The sequence below is a fragment of the Thunnus albacares genome, chromosome 4 (assembly GCF_914725855.1).
Source record: "Thunnus albacares chromosome 4, fThuAlb1.1, whole genome shotgun sequence".
Classification (NCBI taxonomy): Eukaryota; Metazoa; Chordata; class Actinopteri; order Scombriformes; family Scombridae; genus Thunnus; species Thunnus albacares.
Window position 1 is genome coordinate 11,233,092 of NC_058109.1, and position 16,017 is coordinate 11,249,108.

At 37.2% G+C, this 16,017-nt stretch overlaps 1 protein-coding gene across 1 annotated transcript in view; it reads left to right on the forward strand.

The window, feature by feature from the left end:
• LOC122980250 (immunoglobulin-like and fibronectin type III domain-containing protein 1) overlaps positions 1–15,993 on the forward strand; it is a 29,708-nt gene extending 13,715 nt beyond the window's left edge. The window contains 24 exon segments of the mRNA XM_044348062.1: positions 155–268; positions 351–519; positions 821–1,093; positions 1,289–1,945; positions 2,234–2,401; positions 2,927–3,037; positions 4,212–4,322; positions 4,940–5,050; positions 5,667–5,777; positions 6,394–6,504; positions 8,202–8,369; positions 9,744–9,868; positions 10,033–10,174; positions 10,356–10,649; positions 10,778–11,074; positions 11,772–11,951; positions 12,100–12,228; positions 12,332–12,640; positions 13,105–13,193; positions 13,297–13,489; positions 13,591–13,887; positions 14,804–15,085; positions 15,088–15,130; positions 15,258–15,993. Coding sequence (XP_044203997.1) covers positions 155–268; positions 351–519; positions 821–1,093; positions 1,289–1,945; positions 2,234–2,401; positions 2,927–3,037; positions 4,212–4,322; positions 4,940–5,050; positions 5,667–5,777; positions 6,394–6,504; positions 8,202–8,369; positions 9,744–9,868; positions 10,033–10,174; positions 10,356–10,649; positions 10,778–11,074; positions 11,772–11,951; positions 12,100–12,228; positions 12,332–12,640; positions 13,105–13,193; positions 13,297–13,489; positions 13,591–13,887; positions 14,804–15,085; positions 15,088–15,130; positions 15,258–15,303 — 4,530 coding nt within the window. The 3' untranslated portion in view covers positions 15,304–15,993.
• Positions 15,994–16,017: the final 24 nt, after the last annotated feature.

Here is a 16,017-nt window from a genome sequence, read left to right on the forward strand (position 1 = left end):
ACGGGGCCTTTAAATTAAGCTTTCATTATATTAGAAGACTCTCCAACAAAACATCTCTCAGTGCAGATCTGTTTTGTTGTTTGTTAGTGTTTGCTGTCTTTTTATACAGGCAGCCTCGTTCATTTTAATAATTCATTGTTCTTTTAAAATCTAGTTTGTATCACACCTCAGTACACTGAAACATATTGAGGTCAAGGACAATGACTGTGCAACATTTGAGCTGGACATGGACCTCAAGGATCCTTCCAGCAAAATCTACCTGTACAAGGTGAGGCATTAAGTCCTACGTCCAGTATTGTCTTGCTGATTTTTTAATGATCTGATTATCAACACGTTCCTTAATACTGCAGGATGGTGTCATGGTTCCATTCGCAAAAGAAGAAACCGATGGGGTAAAGCACTGTCTGAAACAAATTGGCAAGAAATTTGTATTCACAATTAAAAAACTAGGCAAAGATGATGCTGGACTCTACTCAGTGGACGTTGAGGGCGTCAATGTATTTTCCACAGAATTTAAAGGTAAATCTTCAAGGATGTGATAAATTAGATTAGAATAGATTAGATGAAGTTACTTTTCAAGGACTAACTGATACACAATGATACAATCAGACTACAGCAAAAGTGAAAATCTCTTTCAATCCTGCACATTTTTACTTCTACAACTGAGCCTGATGAAATGTACAAAACTGACCTTTTCTTTTGATACTGCTGTTAACTTTGCTTGTAATTAAATGCAAAATAAGTAGTTTATAAGATAAGATATAAAAGTATTAAAAGTCTGTTTCTTTTTTGTGTGTTTTGTGTCTTTATAATCCTGCAGTACCTGACGTTGACTTTGCTGTCAAAATACGAGAGGTTAAGGCACAAGAGCGAGAGGACGCCCTCTTTCAGTGTGTCCTTACGTCACCTATGAATGAGATCAAGTGGTTTGGCAAAAACGCTCCTTTGTTAAAGAATGAAAAACATGAATTCATTGTATCTGACGATAAACTTATCCACAAGTTGATTGTGAAGGATTGTATGCCATTGGATGCCGGTATCTACGCTGCTGTGGCAGGAATCAAATCTTGTAATGCCTGGCTTGTAGTTGAAGGTGAGAAAATAATTCTTCTCCCACTTTTTTTTTCATCTTTGTGGATTCTCATTGTACAATAAATGCCAACTCCATGCATACATAGAGGATATCTAACCAAAACCTCCCTTCCATGAATTAAAAATGTAATTTCTGAATGTAACCTTCAGCTAGAATTTATCAATATATTTGTTTGTTTTGTTTTGTTTTTCATAGCTGACAAAGATCCTGCTAACAAAGGAAAGAAGGCAGCTCGCAAAACTACAGTGGCTGGAGGTGGTGATGATGAAGATCTTTTGAGAATAGCTAAAGAACAGCAGGAAAAGTATTTGAAAGAAATGGAGGAAAAAATGGCACTTGCCAAGAAGGCTCAGGCAGAGAAGGATGCTGCAGATGCACTTGCCTGGGACGAGGCAGAAGCAGCTACAAAGGCAGCTGCTGAAGCCAAAGCTGCGGCTGCAGCTGCAGCTGCAGCTGCCAAGGCGGAGAAAGCAGTAGCTAGCAAGGAAGCAGCTAGCAAGGACATAGCTGCAAGGAAAACCAAGAAAGGAGCAGATGGTGCTGGACATGCTGGAGGTGCTGGACATGCTGCAGGTGCTGGACATGCTGGAGGTGCTGGACATGCTGCAGGCGCTGGACATGCTGGAGCTGGAGGTGCTGGACATGCTGGAGCTGAAGGTGCTGGACATGCTGGAGGTGCTGGACATGCCGGAGCTGGAGGTGCTGGACATGCTGGAGCTGGAGGTGCTGGTGGTGCTGGAGGTGCTGGAGTTGCTGGAGGTGATGTAACTGCAGGTGCTGGTAAAGGCACTGGGACTGGTGCTGGTGCTGGTGCTGGTTCTGGAGCTGGTGCTGGTGCTGGTGCTGGTGCAGGTGCTGGTGCTGGTGCTGGTGCTGGTGCTGGTGCGGATGCGGGTGCTGGTGCTGGTGCTCGTACTGGTGCTGGTGCTGGTGCTGGTGCTGGTGCTGGTGCTGGTGCTGGTTCTGGTGCTGGTGCTGGTGCTGGATCTGGTGCTGGTGCTGGTGCTGGCGCAGGTCAATAAATCAATCAGACTTTATTTGTAAAGCACTTTTCATACAAATACAATGTAAAACAAAGTGCTTTCCACAAACTTTCAGAATTATCTTAAAAGTTAATCTATAATCAATATCTTTAAATAGGTGCAGGTGGTGAAGGTGGAGGTGCAGCTGGAGCCGGCACTAAGAGCGGAGCTGGGGTTGGAGCTGGTGGAAGTGCTGAATTGGGAGATGACTCTGAGGGAGAAGGAGAAGAAGGGAAACGTGCAAAGCGTGTGAGAGATGGTCCACTTGTTCCAGATACAGTGACAGGTAAGAAATCTACTCATGCTGTATTGTATGCTGAAAGACTTAACAGCAAAAAATGCTTCCAAATGTGGAATTATTATTATCTATACTATGTATCAGTAATAGTAGCAATAAAAGGGTTTTGTATTGTGTTGATGTTTTTGTCTGTTGATATCCTCTTTCTTTCACTTCATTTCTTTTGTCTACATTTGACAATACTCTTGATGCTTACTGTATTGTGGCTGTTTGTCTTTTCCACAAACTTTCAGAATTTTCTTAAAAGCCATTCTTTATCTTTGATATATCTTTGATCTCTTCAAATATCCTTAATCAAAAGAAGAAAAATAAATTTAGAGCAGAATTTAAAAAAAAAATGGAACTGATGATGGTTTTGCTCAGAGTAAGCAGAAAGTATTCAGTAAGTGTTTCACACTGATGTTAGTCAAGGTCATGTCTTTATTAGGTCAACATTAATATAATGATAATAATATGTTGCATTTGGGTATGTGTAACATTCTGTATAAAGTTGCTATCTATTATTACTAATAGGAGATAAAATTGATGAGGATGATGAAACTGGAGATGGAGAAGGTGAAAAATCTGGGAAAAAAGGAAAACGTCCCAAAAAGAAAAGTGTGGATGGTGAAGAAGCTGTTGTTGGTAAGAGATGTCAAAGGTTGCATGTTGTAGACGATCTACTGACTTATAAAGTCATTTGGGAATGAAAATGACTTTGGCATCACGACTGTAGGAAATTCTAAACACTTCCTAACTTAGATGCAGCTGCATTAACACTAAACGTACTGTAGTATAACACTGAAAAATTTACAAGGCTCTAAAGTGTTCTGCCTTGCTAATCGAGCAATCAACTAAAAGCTCCATTTGGCCTGGATAAATCATATCATCAGGAAGGTCCTGTCAAGCATCAGTGACAGAACTTGCTTTATCCAGGATGTGTAAGATTATAGCATGGGTTTAGCCATATGTTAATTAATTCTTGAAAACCCTTGCAGTTGAAGAGCCTGCATTAAAACGTACAGTTTTTAATGTGCAGTGTTCATGAGTTCATGAGGGAATTGAATTTCTCACATGGTTTTCAGTCCAAAAACAATTGAAAACCCTGGGCTGAAAGTATTAACTTATTAAAAATAAGTTAATATTAAATAATTATCTGCTAAATTAATCTTAATTTAGCCAACACCAATTAGTAAAAGATAATTTTATATGTCTCTATATATGTTTATTTTTGTACCTCTCTTGAGAAACAGGAAGTAGAATAGCATAATAAATATGCAATGCTAAATTCTGTATTCTCCTATATGTAATCCTTTACTTAAAAGAAATATAGATATGATCTATATTTGTGTTTTGTGCATACTACATGTGCTTTTATGTTTGTAGAAATGTTTGTCTTCGTGTTGTTTTAAATGCTTTTATTCATGTTTGTTAAGTTTTACTGAATGCTACTTAAATTAGAACAAAGTAGCAGCACTTTGTCTACTTTGTCTTTCTGGTGAAAGTGATACTTCCAAATGTGGAATTATCATTATCTATATTACATATCAGTAATAGTAGCAGTAAAAGGATTTTGTATTGTGTTGATGTTTTTGTCTGTTTTGATATCCTCTTTCTTTCACTTCATTTCTTTTGTCTACATTTGACAATCCTCTTGATGCTTACTATGTTATTGCTGTTTGTCTTTTCCTCAGACTTTCTGAATTTTCTTAAAAGTCAATCTTTAATCAATATCTTCAAACTCTTCAAAGATAATAATGTGTTGCATATGGATATGTGTAACATTCTGTATAAAGTTACTGTTTATTATTACTAATAGGAGATAAAATTGATGAGGATGATGAAACTGGAGATGGAGAAGGTGAAAAATCTGGGAAAAAAGGAAAACGTCACAAAAAGAAAAGTGTGGAGGGTGAAGAAGCTGTTGTTGGTAAGAGATGTCAAAGGTTGCATGCTGTAGACGATCTACTGACTTATTAAGTCATTTGGGAATGAAAATGACTTTGGCATCACGACTGTAGGAAATTCTAAACATTTCCTAATTTAGATGCAGCTGCATTAACACTTAACGTACTGGGTACTGTTTTTATACCTCTCCTGAGAAACAGTAAGTAGTATAGCACAATAAATATGCTATGCTAAATTCTGCATTCTCCTATATGTAATCCTTTACTTAAAAGAAATATAGATATGATCTATATTTGTGTTTTGTGCATACTACGTGTGCTTTTATGTTTGTAGAAATGTTTGTCTTCATGTTGTTTTAAATGTTTTAATTCATGTTTGCTATGTAGAGGGTGCAAAAATGGAAAAAGTGACTAACCAGCAACTGATATCCTCTTTCTTTCACTTCATTTCTTTTGTCTACATTTGACAATCCTCTTGATGCTTATTATGTTATTGCTGTTTGTCTTTTCCTCAGACTTTCTGAATTTTCTTAAAAGTCAATCTTTAATCAATATCTTTAATCTCTTCAATGATAATAATGTGTTGCATTTGGATATGTGTAACATTCTGTATAAAGCTCCTATTTATTATTAATAATAGGAGATAAAATTGATGAGGATGATGAAACTGGAAATGAAGAAGGTGAAAAATCTGGGAAAAAAGGAAAACGTCACAAAAAGAAAAGTGTGGAGGGTGAAGAAGCTGTTGTTGGTAAGAGATATCAAAGGTTGCATGTTGTAGATGATCTACTGACTTTTAAAGTAATTTGGGAATGAAAATGACTTTGGCATCACGACTGTAGGAAATTCTAAACATTTCCTAATTTAGATGCAGCTGCATTAACACTTAACGTACTGGGTACTGTTTTTATACCTCTCCTGAGAAACAGTAAGTAGTATAGCACAATAAATATGCTATGCTAAATTCTGTATTCTCCTATATGTAATCCTTTACTTAAAAGAAATATAGATATGATCTATATTTGTGTTTTGTGCGTATTACATGTGCTTTTATGTTTGTAGAAATGTTTGTGTTCATGTTGTTTTAAATGTTTTAATTCATGTTTGTTATGTAGAGGGTAAAAAATGGAAAAGGTGACTAACCAGCAATTGATATCCTCTTTCTTTCACTTCATTTCTTTTGTCTACATTTGACAATCCTCTTGATGCTTACTATGTTATTGCTGTTTGTCTTTTCTGCAGACTTTCTGAATTTTCTTAAAAGTCAATCTTTAATCAATATCTTTTATCTCTTCAGTGATAATAATGTGTTGCATATGGATATGTGTAACATCCTGTATAAAGCTCCTATTTATTATTAATAATAGGAGATAAAATTGATGAGGATGAGGAAACTGGAGATGGAGAAGGTGAAAAATCTGGGAAAAAAGGAAAACGTCACAAAAAGAAAAGTGTGGAGGGTGAAGAAGCTGTTGTTGGTAAGAGATGTCAAAGGTTGCATGCTGTAGACGATCTACTGACTTTTAAAGTAATTTGGGAATGAAAATGACTTTGGCATCACGACTGTAGGAAATTCTAAACATTTCCTAATTTAGATGCAGCTGCATTAACACTTAACGTACTGGGTACTGTTTTTATACCTCTCCTGAGAAACAGTAAGTAGTATAGCACAATAAATATGCTATGCTAAATTCTGTATTCTCCTATATGTAATCCTTTACTTAAAAGAAATATAGATATGATCTATATTTGTGTTTTGTGCGTATTACGTGTGCTTTTATGTTTGTAGAAATGTTTGTCTTCATGTTGTTGTAAATGTTTTAATTCATGTTTGCTATGTAGAGGGTAAAAAATGGAAAAGGTGACTAACCAGCAACTGATATCCTCTTTCTTTCACTTCATTTCTTTTGTCTACATTTGACAATCCTCTTGATGCTTACTATGTTATTGCTGTTTGTCTTTTCCTCAGACTTTCTGAATTTTCTTAAAAGTCAATCTTTAATCAATATCTTTTATCTCTTCGATGATAATAATGTGTTGCATATGGATATGTGTAACATTCTGTATAAAGTTGCTATTTATTATTAATAATAGGAGATAAAATTGATGAGGATGATGAAACTGGAAATGGAGGAGGTGAAAAATCTGGGAAAAAAGGAAAACGTCACAAAAAGAAAAGTGTGGAGGGTGAAGAAGCTGTTGTTGGTAAGAGATATCAAAGGTTGCATGTTGTAGATGATCTAAATATTTCCTAATTTAGATGCAGCTGTATTAACTCTGAACGTACTGGGTACTGTTTTTGTACCTCTCCTGAGAAACAATAAGTAGTATAGCATAATAAATATGCTATGCTAAATTCTGTATTCTCCTATATGTGATTCTTTGCTTAAAAAAAATATAGATATGATCTATATTTGTGTTTTGTGCGTATTACGTGTGCTTTTATGTTTGTAGAAACGTTTGTCTTTCTGTTGTTTTAAATGCTTTTATTCATGTAAAAGTTTGTTATGTAGAGGGTAAAAAATGGAAAAGGTGACTAGCCAGCAGCAGAAGTGTTAAGAACATCAAAAAGTGCCAGGTCCTAAATGATTTTGAGGTTAATCGTGTCATGAATTCCTGTCAATTTTGCCGAATGCTACTTAAATTAGAATGAAGTAGCAGCACTTTGTTTACATCTACTTTGTCTTTGTGGTAAAAGTATTACTTATTAGCAAAATAGTCTAACCTGCAATCCATCAGGCTTGTTTTTCCTTTCTGCCACAATCATCTAGGCACTTCAGTTAAACCTGCAGTGCGAAACTTTTACATAGAAATGAACGTCTGTTACATTCAAGCCCTTGCCAGACGAGTTCACACAATGCTGATTAAGCCTATTACCGCCAGATAAATCTCTGTATTTCACAGTATATGGAGTTTTTAAATCTCATGTCGGGGCAACATTCCCGCGCTAGCCATTTGGCCATTAATTGTGCAGCTCTTCTAGACTTTCCAAATGTTATCGGACCAAATGGATCAAATTCTGATAATGAAATGAATTATTTTGTGAGGGTTGAGTGATGCTCAAAACAGCCTCAACAGTAGGTTACGGCCAGTATATACTGGCGTACTGGGACAAATCCCGGTGGGCCATGAAAAAATAAGTTTTTGGGTTAGGGGACGAGCCCTCTCTGTGTGCCTGTCATTCATGGTGCGCATGAGAGTGTGCTGCCTGCTCTGCCGTAGGGTAGAGTGGAGGTGTGTCAGGGGATGAGGCATGTTTATTTGTGCTCTAGAACGCAACCGCTGTGAAACAATCAGAAAATAGCATTATATTGATCTGATTCACCGACTTTCTTGCTACCACCGCTCCCTCTCTTCATTCACTCTCTAACTTGTTCCAGCACAGCGGCTCTCTCTCTTGCTCGCTGGTGCTCTCAGCTCTTTCTCTCTCTCTCTCATCTTTTTCTTGTCTTTTTTAAAATGAGTTGGGAATCCAACAAAAAAGTCTAACTTTACTTTTAACATTATCCTACAATAAGAAATGTTCTCCCCTTGTCCTGGTAACGTCTTTGTACTCAGGCAATCACAGCCGAGCACCCCCCTTTTACTCTCACTGCCAAAAGGAGGAGACAAAAGTCCAGCACTTCAGCTTTAATCAAGTTACTTCACAATGATGCCAATATGCAACCGCTCTTGAATAGCCAGTTGAATATCACCTTTTCCAACACTCTCTGCAACTTCTGCATTGAAGTTAATGTTTGTTATCTTTGTTGTTGCTGCTGATCTTGTTTTTATGCTCCATGTTGACATTTTAATTGTTATTGTTACTGTTTTCATCAATGTTATTTGTAAGGCATATCCAACAGCAAATGAGAAACATTGGATTGATGGTAATTACGATGATATCCCCTAAAACTGAAAAGAAAAAAACAGAAAAGCCAGTGGTCCCAGGGGTGAAAATGGCAGCGGGCCAGCAAGCAGTGATGAATCTGCTGAAAATGGTGAGGGTGCAGACGGCAAACAGCCTGCAGCAGCTGGCAAGCGTTCAGGCCGTGCAAGGCAAGGCCCATTGATCGTGGAGAAAGTTAGGGGTAAGATGACGGGCGCTACATTAACTGCTGCATGTGAAGCACTATCACTGAATGAAGTCATTTGATGATCAGATGACTTTCCAGTGGTTTGAGGGTTAACATCCAAAGTGTGTGACCTCCAGGTAGAAGGCTACATTTGACCTCTGATTGGTTAAATGGCCTTTTAGATGATCAGAGAGTTAAACAAGAGTGGGTTTAACCTTGAGTGCCTTTAGAAAATGCTAATCAAATATTATGCACTAATAATTTTTGCCTATAAGACATAGCATAATTACTCCTTCAGTTGCCCTATTAGTGAAATTAATGAAAACATACATAAGTCTTATGTTTTGTAGTGAATAGATAATCATTTTATTTCTGTGATTTACAGAATGGATGAAAGCGAGCAATTTATTGTTCAATATTTATGTTTCAACTTCTGTCTCATGTGTATTGTTTGCAGACTGTGAGTGCGTATGTACAGTATGTCCATGTGTAAGTAATGTTTAAATGCATCTGTGCTCTGTGTGCTTCTGTGTTAACAATCTTGCTTGCTTTTTAAATGTTACTTCAGGATGAGTCGGTGCATTGAGGTTAATTATTCAAATGAGCAACTGCAGAACCAATTGATTTCTTGAGACGACAACTGCAGCACTTGTGTGCAGACACACTCTTGCATAATTCGAAGATCGAAGACAACCTTCAAGACTTTGGAGGATGACCATGCTCTAAAACAACTTCTTCACATTGAACTCTTTCACATCAAATAGACAAAATGCTTTTTTCTTCCACTTACTGCGGAACTGTCAGTCTTGAGTTGAACATTACGTGAGCTCGTATTACAAGAGCACATATTTCTTTCTTGAGTAACTATTGAAGAGAGGCAAATGAATGCCTCGGTGATGTCTTTCTTATCTTATGAGCTGTGCCAAGATTTCAACTCTGCAAACTTTGAAGTTGAAGAAGGCCACTCCCAAACCAGACAATCAAGCTACACGTAAACCAAGAAAACATCTTCATCAAGATTCAAATAAAGGAATATTTGCTCTTCTTATGAACCTGGATTATATATTCTCTTCAAATATTATATTTTCAGACATCAAATCTGCATTTTAACGTGCATTTTATGATCAAAAGGCAATAAAATACATGACGTCAACAGAAAGGCAGAAAGAAAATGCTAATTTGTGTTTTTTTGATTGTGAGGTAAGTGTGTACACACTTGAATCACATACAAGTACGTACACCATGCATTCATCCATACACAGATGCATGAATTCAATATAATGTAATTGTAGATGATCAAGTACAAAAACTTGAAACTAAACAATTTGTATGCAGGTGTACGCTGTAGAATCTTTGCATTCACTAACTTACTGGTTGATGAATCCTCAGACCCAGGAGTTCACTTTCATGCGGGGCTTTCTGACTGCAAAGCCATTGTTGGACAACCAGCAGAGCTGGAGTGTAAACTGAGCAGTGAAGACTGTGAGGGAATCTGGTACAAAGATGGACAGGAGGTAATCCCTAGTTTTAAATGTGCTCATTATGTAGCATATTCTTGGATGTTATTGCAATAATATAGCCCAGTGGAAACTGGTGATTATCATGTATTAATATGCTTCAGATGAGACTTTATTTATATTTGTCCAGTTATAGTAGTGTGTTTTAATGTGTTTTCCAGATTAAATCATCTGAGAGTATAACCATTTCAAAAGAAGGAAGTTTCCACAGGCTGAAAATTCAGAAAGTCACAGAGGAAGATGCTGGAAAATACAAATTTGAAGCAGATGGACGGAAGACAGAGTCCTTGATTGTTGTTGAAGGTAGAAAAATGTCCTTTCAAAATCACTTCCTTGCATGGTTCATTAGAGAAAGCCAACAAGTCATAGCAATAATGAAAATGTCTTTTTAATAATACTTACTCAAAGGTTTATCTAAAATAAATAACCAGATAGCATGAAACTGCTTCAAATATCTGTATGTATGTTTTACCAATCCTTTTAGATCCACCCAGATTTGATGCTGCAGACCTGGACGCATTTAAAACTCCTATAACTGTGAAGAAAGGACAGAAAGCTACCTTCAAATTACCTTATGCTGGACGGGAACCTATAAAAGTTCAGTGGTTCCTTGAAGGTGAAGAGCTATCGGATGAAACAAATATCAAGATAGAGAACTCAGAGGGTTACAGCCGTCTCCTTCTAAGCAAGCTGCAGCGCAAGGACAGTGGTGAAGTCAAGATAAAACTCAAAAATGAGTTTGGCATCACTGAGGCCTTCAGCGAGCTTATTGTACTTGGTGTGTATTGGAACCGACAAACTACAAACATTTTTCATACAGTATTTTGTCATACTGAAAAATTTTACATTTTAGGTAATGTGTTCATCACAGATTAATATTCCATATGCCAATTTGTTTTTGGACAGATAAACCCACTCCTCCAATGGGACCTCTGGAGATTGTTGAAGCTTCCTCCTCTGCAGTTGAATTCAAGTGGAGACTCCCAAAAGACAGCGGTGGCTGCAAGATCAAAAACTATATCCTTGAAAGAAATCAAGTTGGCCGTAACACCTGGAAGAAGTTGGGGCCAATTGGTCCAGAGGCCAAATACAGGGACGTGGATGTAGACCATGGCAGGAGATACTGCTATCGCATCAGAGTGGAGACTGAAATGGGCATCAGTGAGCAAATGGAAACGGAGGACATTCAAGCTGGAACAAAAGGTAAACTCAGACCAATATTATGTTAAATACACCACTGTTTAGCAAAAGCACGGTCGCACCTGTATTAAAATGGCAATATTTCACAGTGAAACTAATTCATTTTAATAGAATCACTACAAATGATGAGTGAACACATCTTTCAAATCGAGTTCAATTTTGTAAACTTTGACACATAAATTTGCAGCGCTGACCAATAACAAAGCTGCCTTGAGAGTGTTGACCTTTGAGGGAACATAGAGTCGTTGCCATCGTAGTGATTTCATTTGTGTTGCACCATCCAGTTATATTTAACCCTCCTCCATTGGAGTATAAACTGTTCCACAAAAGAGGAATAGTTATGAAACAGGACTCGATGCCACAAAAACATCTGTTGAATACACCATGTGAACTTAGTGTGCTGTTAGCGACCAAACTAATAAGCTTGCTCTGGGAGCCTTTTTCCTCTGTTCAATAACTCTTTATTGTATGAAATTATGTGAAATCCTGAGAACAGAATGCCAGTGGGAGTAAATGGCAGTAATGGCAGTAGAGAAAGAAACTCTGAGAGCTTTTGTCAAAATGTTCTCTGCTTGCTACTGTGTTACTGTAGGTGTTAACAAGCCAGTTACAGTAGCCCACCAACTAGCCCAGCGAGTAGTACTTTCTGACCCTTTTAGAGTGAGTAATAATTACAGATCCCGATCTTTCATGTATACAGCCTACCCTGGACCTCCATCAGCACCAAAGATTGTCAGCGCCTTCAAGGACTGCATCAACCTCTCATGGGCTCCTCCTGCAGACACTGGAGGAACCAATATTCATGGATACCACCTTGAAAAACGGAAGAAGGGCAGCAATCTGTGGAGCCAAGTCAACCAACCAAATGAGTTTATCAAAGGTTATTCTATATTAATACATTATTTCTGTTTGATCATTTTACGACAGGCTGTTGCAATACAATTATGGTGTGATGATTTGTTGCTGTCATTCCTGTATTACATATGGATGATGTGTAATATATAGCATGTTTTTTTTTTCTTATACAGGTAAAGGATTTGCTGTTAAAGATGTGGTTGAAGGCATTGAGTATGAATTCCGCGTGTCAGCAATCAATAACTCTGGAGCGGGTGAATTCAGTACACCATCTGAGTTTGTGTATGCCAGAGACCCTAAAAGTAAGTGGCTATTTAGAAATATTTATGACAGCCATTATTTTATCATACTAATACTTCATACAGCCTACAAATTGCAGCACTGAATATGAATCATGTCTTACAGAGCCTCCTGGTAAAGTCATAGACTTTAAAGTGACAGATTCCACCTACACAACCCTGTCCCTGTCTTGGACCAAACCCAAGGACATTAAGGGGGTTGAGGATGAAGCCAAGGGATATTTTGTGGAGATCAGGCCTGCAGAAAACACAGAATGGGATCGCTGCAATGCACTTGCAATAACCATGACTTTCTATACTGTGAAAGGCATGAAGTCCATGGCCATGTACTGGGTGAGAGTCATTGCTGTCAATGATGGAGGAGAGGGAGAGCCACAGGAGCTGGAAAATTACATCCTCGCTATGCCTCCTCCTGGTAGGAAAATTCACTTCAAAGTTGCTTCTGTCAAAAACTTTATCTAATATTGAACTGCTATCTGACTCAACTGTAACAATACAAAATAGTTAAAGAACTAATTTATCATTTTTGACCGTAAAAAATAAAGTTTATATTCAAATTTATATTCATATAAACAAAGAGTTTGGGTTACAAGTGAAAAAATAATTATGCTTATAGTGTGCTGATTTGATATTTGGAACATTTGAATCAGGAAAACAAAAGATGAATGAATGAATGAACATGATGATGAAATGCAGTACCGCAGTACTGTGGTAATGTGTACTGCACTATAAAATAATATATAATACAAAATTAATATATTATCTGTAGTTTTGCAGTGAAGTTTTAATTTCTGTGTTTTGTCCTTTATCCTACAAAAGCAATTGTTAACATTAAAATCTGTGACGAGCATTAACTTTCAACATATGTTCTTCACCTAGTGAGACCACGATTCACAGATACCAAAAAAATCAAGAGTTTCATGGTGGTGAGAGCAGGAAATTCTGCACGATTCAACATTAATTTTGAGGTAAAATTACCACTCCTTATTAATAAAACAATGCATAAATAATGGACCTATTTTGTCCTCCAAAAAGTCTGTCAGGAGATTATAATTGTATATTGTCTTATAGGCCTCTCCTTGGCCAGAGGTCACCTGGTTGAAAGATGGGGTGCCAGTGTCTAAAAAGGTGACCATCAGCAATGCAGAGGGTGCATCCCAGCTTCTGATTGCTTCTTCTGAGCGTTCAGACACAGGAATCTATACTATTATTGTCAAGAACATTGTCGGCCAAGAAACATTCAGCATTGAAATTAGAGTCACAGGTGAGTTAGCCAAAACTACTTCTTGTTTTAAAAATAATTGACTCCTATGCCATATACAGTAAATAAAATGAAAGAAAAACGTTTTTGTATTTGAACTCTAGATGAGCCCAAGCCGCCAGGTCCTGTGGAGATTGATGAAAATGTGCCTGGCACAGTGACCATTTCCTGGACCCCATCTCCAGATGAGAAACGTGACGACAGGCTGCACTACATGGTGACTAAGCGCGATTCAAGCAAAAGATCATGGCACCCTATTGCAGATCGCATCTTCAACAATAAATTTACAGCCTGCAACATCATGCCAGACAGAGAATACCAGTTCCGTGTCTATGCAAAAAATGACATGGGCTCCTCCGATCCCGTTGAATCACCAAAGTGGCTGATTACTAGCAAAAAAGGTATGTTAATACTTGAAACTTGAACTTGAAACTTCCATTTTCCAGGTTCATCTACAACAGACCAATATCTGTATTTGAGACAAGCTTATGCTGATACAGTACTTACAAACACATGAACCATATATTCCTTCTACAAAAGGACTGAGGCTACAAACAAAGTTGAATTGACTGTGTCCTTTCTTCCCTCGTGCATCTTCCATAAGAATGTTCAAATATTATACCAATGCTTTTACATGCTTTAGCCACTTAACTATAGTTGATTTAAAAAGACTGATGCTATGGGGCCATAAATGTACCATGCCATCACCGCACCATGTACTGTGCCAACACACCCACAATATCAATTCTGTATGCTTTTCTGTCTTTATCTTTTGTGCAATGTGTGTCTGTGACAGCCCACAGTACTAAACACTCTTGAAAGTTAAGTCTTTTTTTTTTTTTTTTTGAAAAAAATGCACATAGAGGCAACTACAACCCTTTCATGCATCAACACACATTTCTTTTTCTCAAAGTTTCTTGCAACAAAGAGAGAGACAAAGGAGACAAACTACAATAGTCTGGTGACACACAGCCAATGCATTTTGGGTTTTGTGAAAAACAGAAATTTTCCGTTAAATTTGAGCCAATTTCCACCACGTCGAATGAAGTATTGTTTGGATCTTTTTCATGACTTGTCCTTACAATTTGGCCAGAACATTTTGTATCAGGAACAGAAAGTGAGTATTATTTCTACATTGCTCTGCCTGATCATCAAAAAATTTTAGTACAGGTACAGGACCTAAAAGTACTGCACCTGTAAATTCCCAATCATACCTATAGCACAACCATCACCAAACATGCTCTCCTGTTAGACAAATGCAATTCAGTATTAATACTTAAAACTAATTTATTATAATGCATATCTACTTTTTTCCAGAAAAGTTCCATGTGAACATGCCAGAAAGAAAGGTCTGTGATCTACAGTGTGCTCCCAAGTTCCTTGTCCCATTGAAAATGCACGCTGCTCCTCAAGGCTATGAATGCTACATGAGCTGTGCTATAAAAGGAGATCCCACACCTCATGTGACATGGCTCCGCAACAATATCAGTCTGAATACCAACACTAACTATTACATCTCCAACACCTGTGGAGTCTGCTCTCTGCTCATATTGCGGGTTGGACCTAAAGATGTCGGGGAATACAAGGTTGTTGCAGAAAACCCAGTGGGGAGGGCAGAGTGCTCCACCAAATTGGCTGTCAGAGGTAAATCTTTACCAAAATGTGCCTGTATTTTTAAGACACTGTCACTATGTTTTGCATTGACATGCATGTTATACAGTGTTGACCTTTGAAATCTGAAACTAATCACTGCTTTTTTTTTTCTTTCCAGAATAAATAAACATGATGAAGACGGTAGACTTCCTCTAAAACCCTGAGAGAAGTCAAGTTGTTGGTAATTCAGAGATGATGCATACTGTATCTTTAGACATAAGCCAACCCTGTCAAATGCACAATGTAGTATTAAAAAATATTGCTTGTTACATCTTCCTTTTATTCTTTTTTGATTAACAAATTCCTACAAAGAATGACATTTATTCAAGGCAATAGTCAGAATAAAGGCCTAGGCAAACGTTAGTGAAATAAAAGCCACAAACATGTTTTGTTTGATTCTACTATTCAATCCTAATAAAAGAGAAGCTTGAAATAATAATGTGCAATCTTGCATATTTTACATCTTGAAACAGAAACAGCAAAAAGTTGTGTAACTATAATAATATGCATGTTGAGCAGCAAAAATATTACAGCACAGAACTGAAAACTGTGTAGTTGCATTTTATGGGTTTTTACAGTATAATTTAAAGAAAATGTTTTTTGCCTAAAGCTTATGCAACTATGTGCTGGTGTCTTTCAGTTCATTTTTAGGTGTTTTTAGGTTTCTATTAATGTTTTTAGGGACTGGTTGCAATCATTATTTTTCCCCAATTATGGATTTGCAATCTTTCATTGGAAAGACAATCACAAAAGAAAACATACTGACATGAAAAATTGATATGACTGTTTGTTATAGTATGATATTCTTATGAAATTGTGTGTGGGTTTGGTGTAAATAAATATTTCATACTCCATTTATGATGTGGAATTTTTGGTTT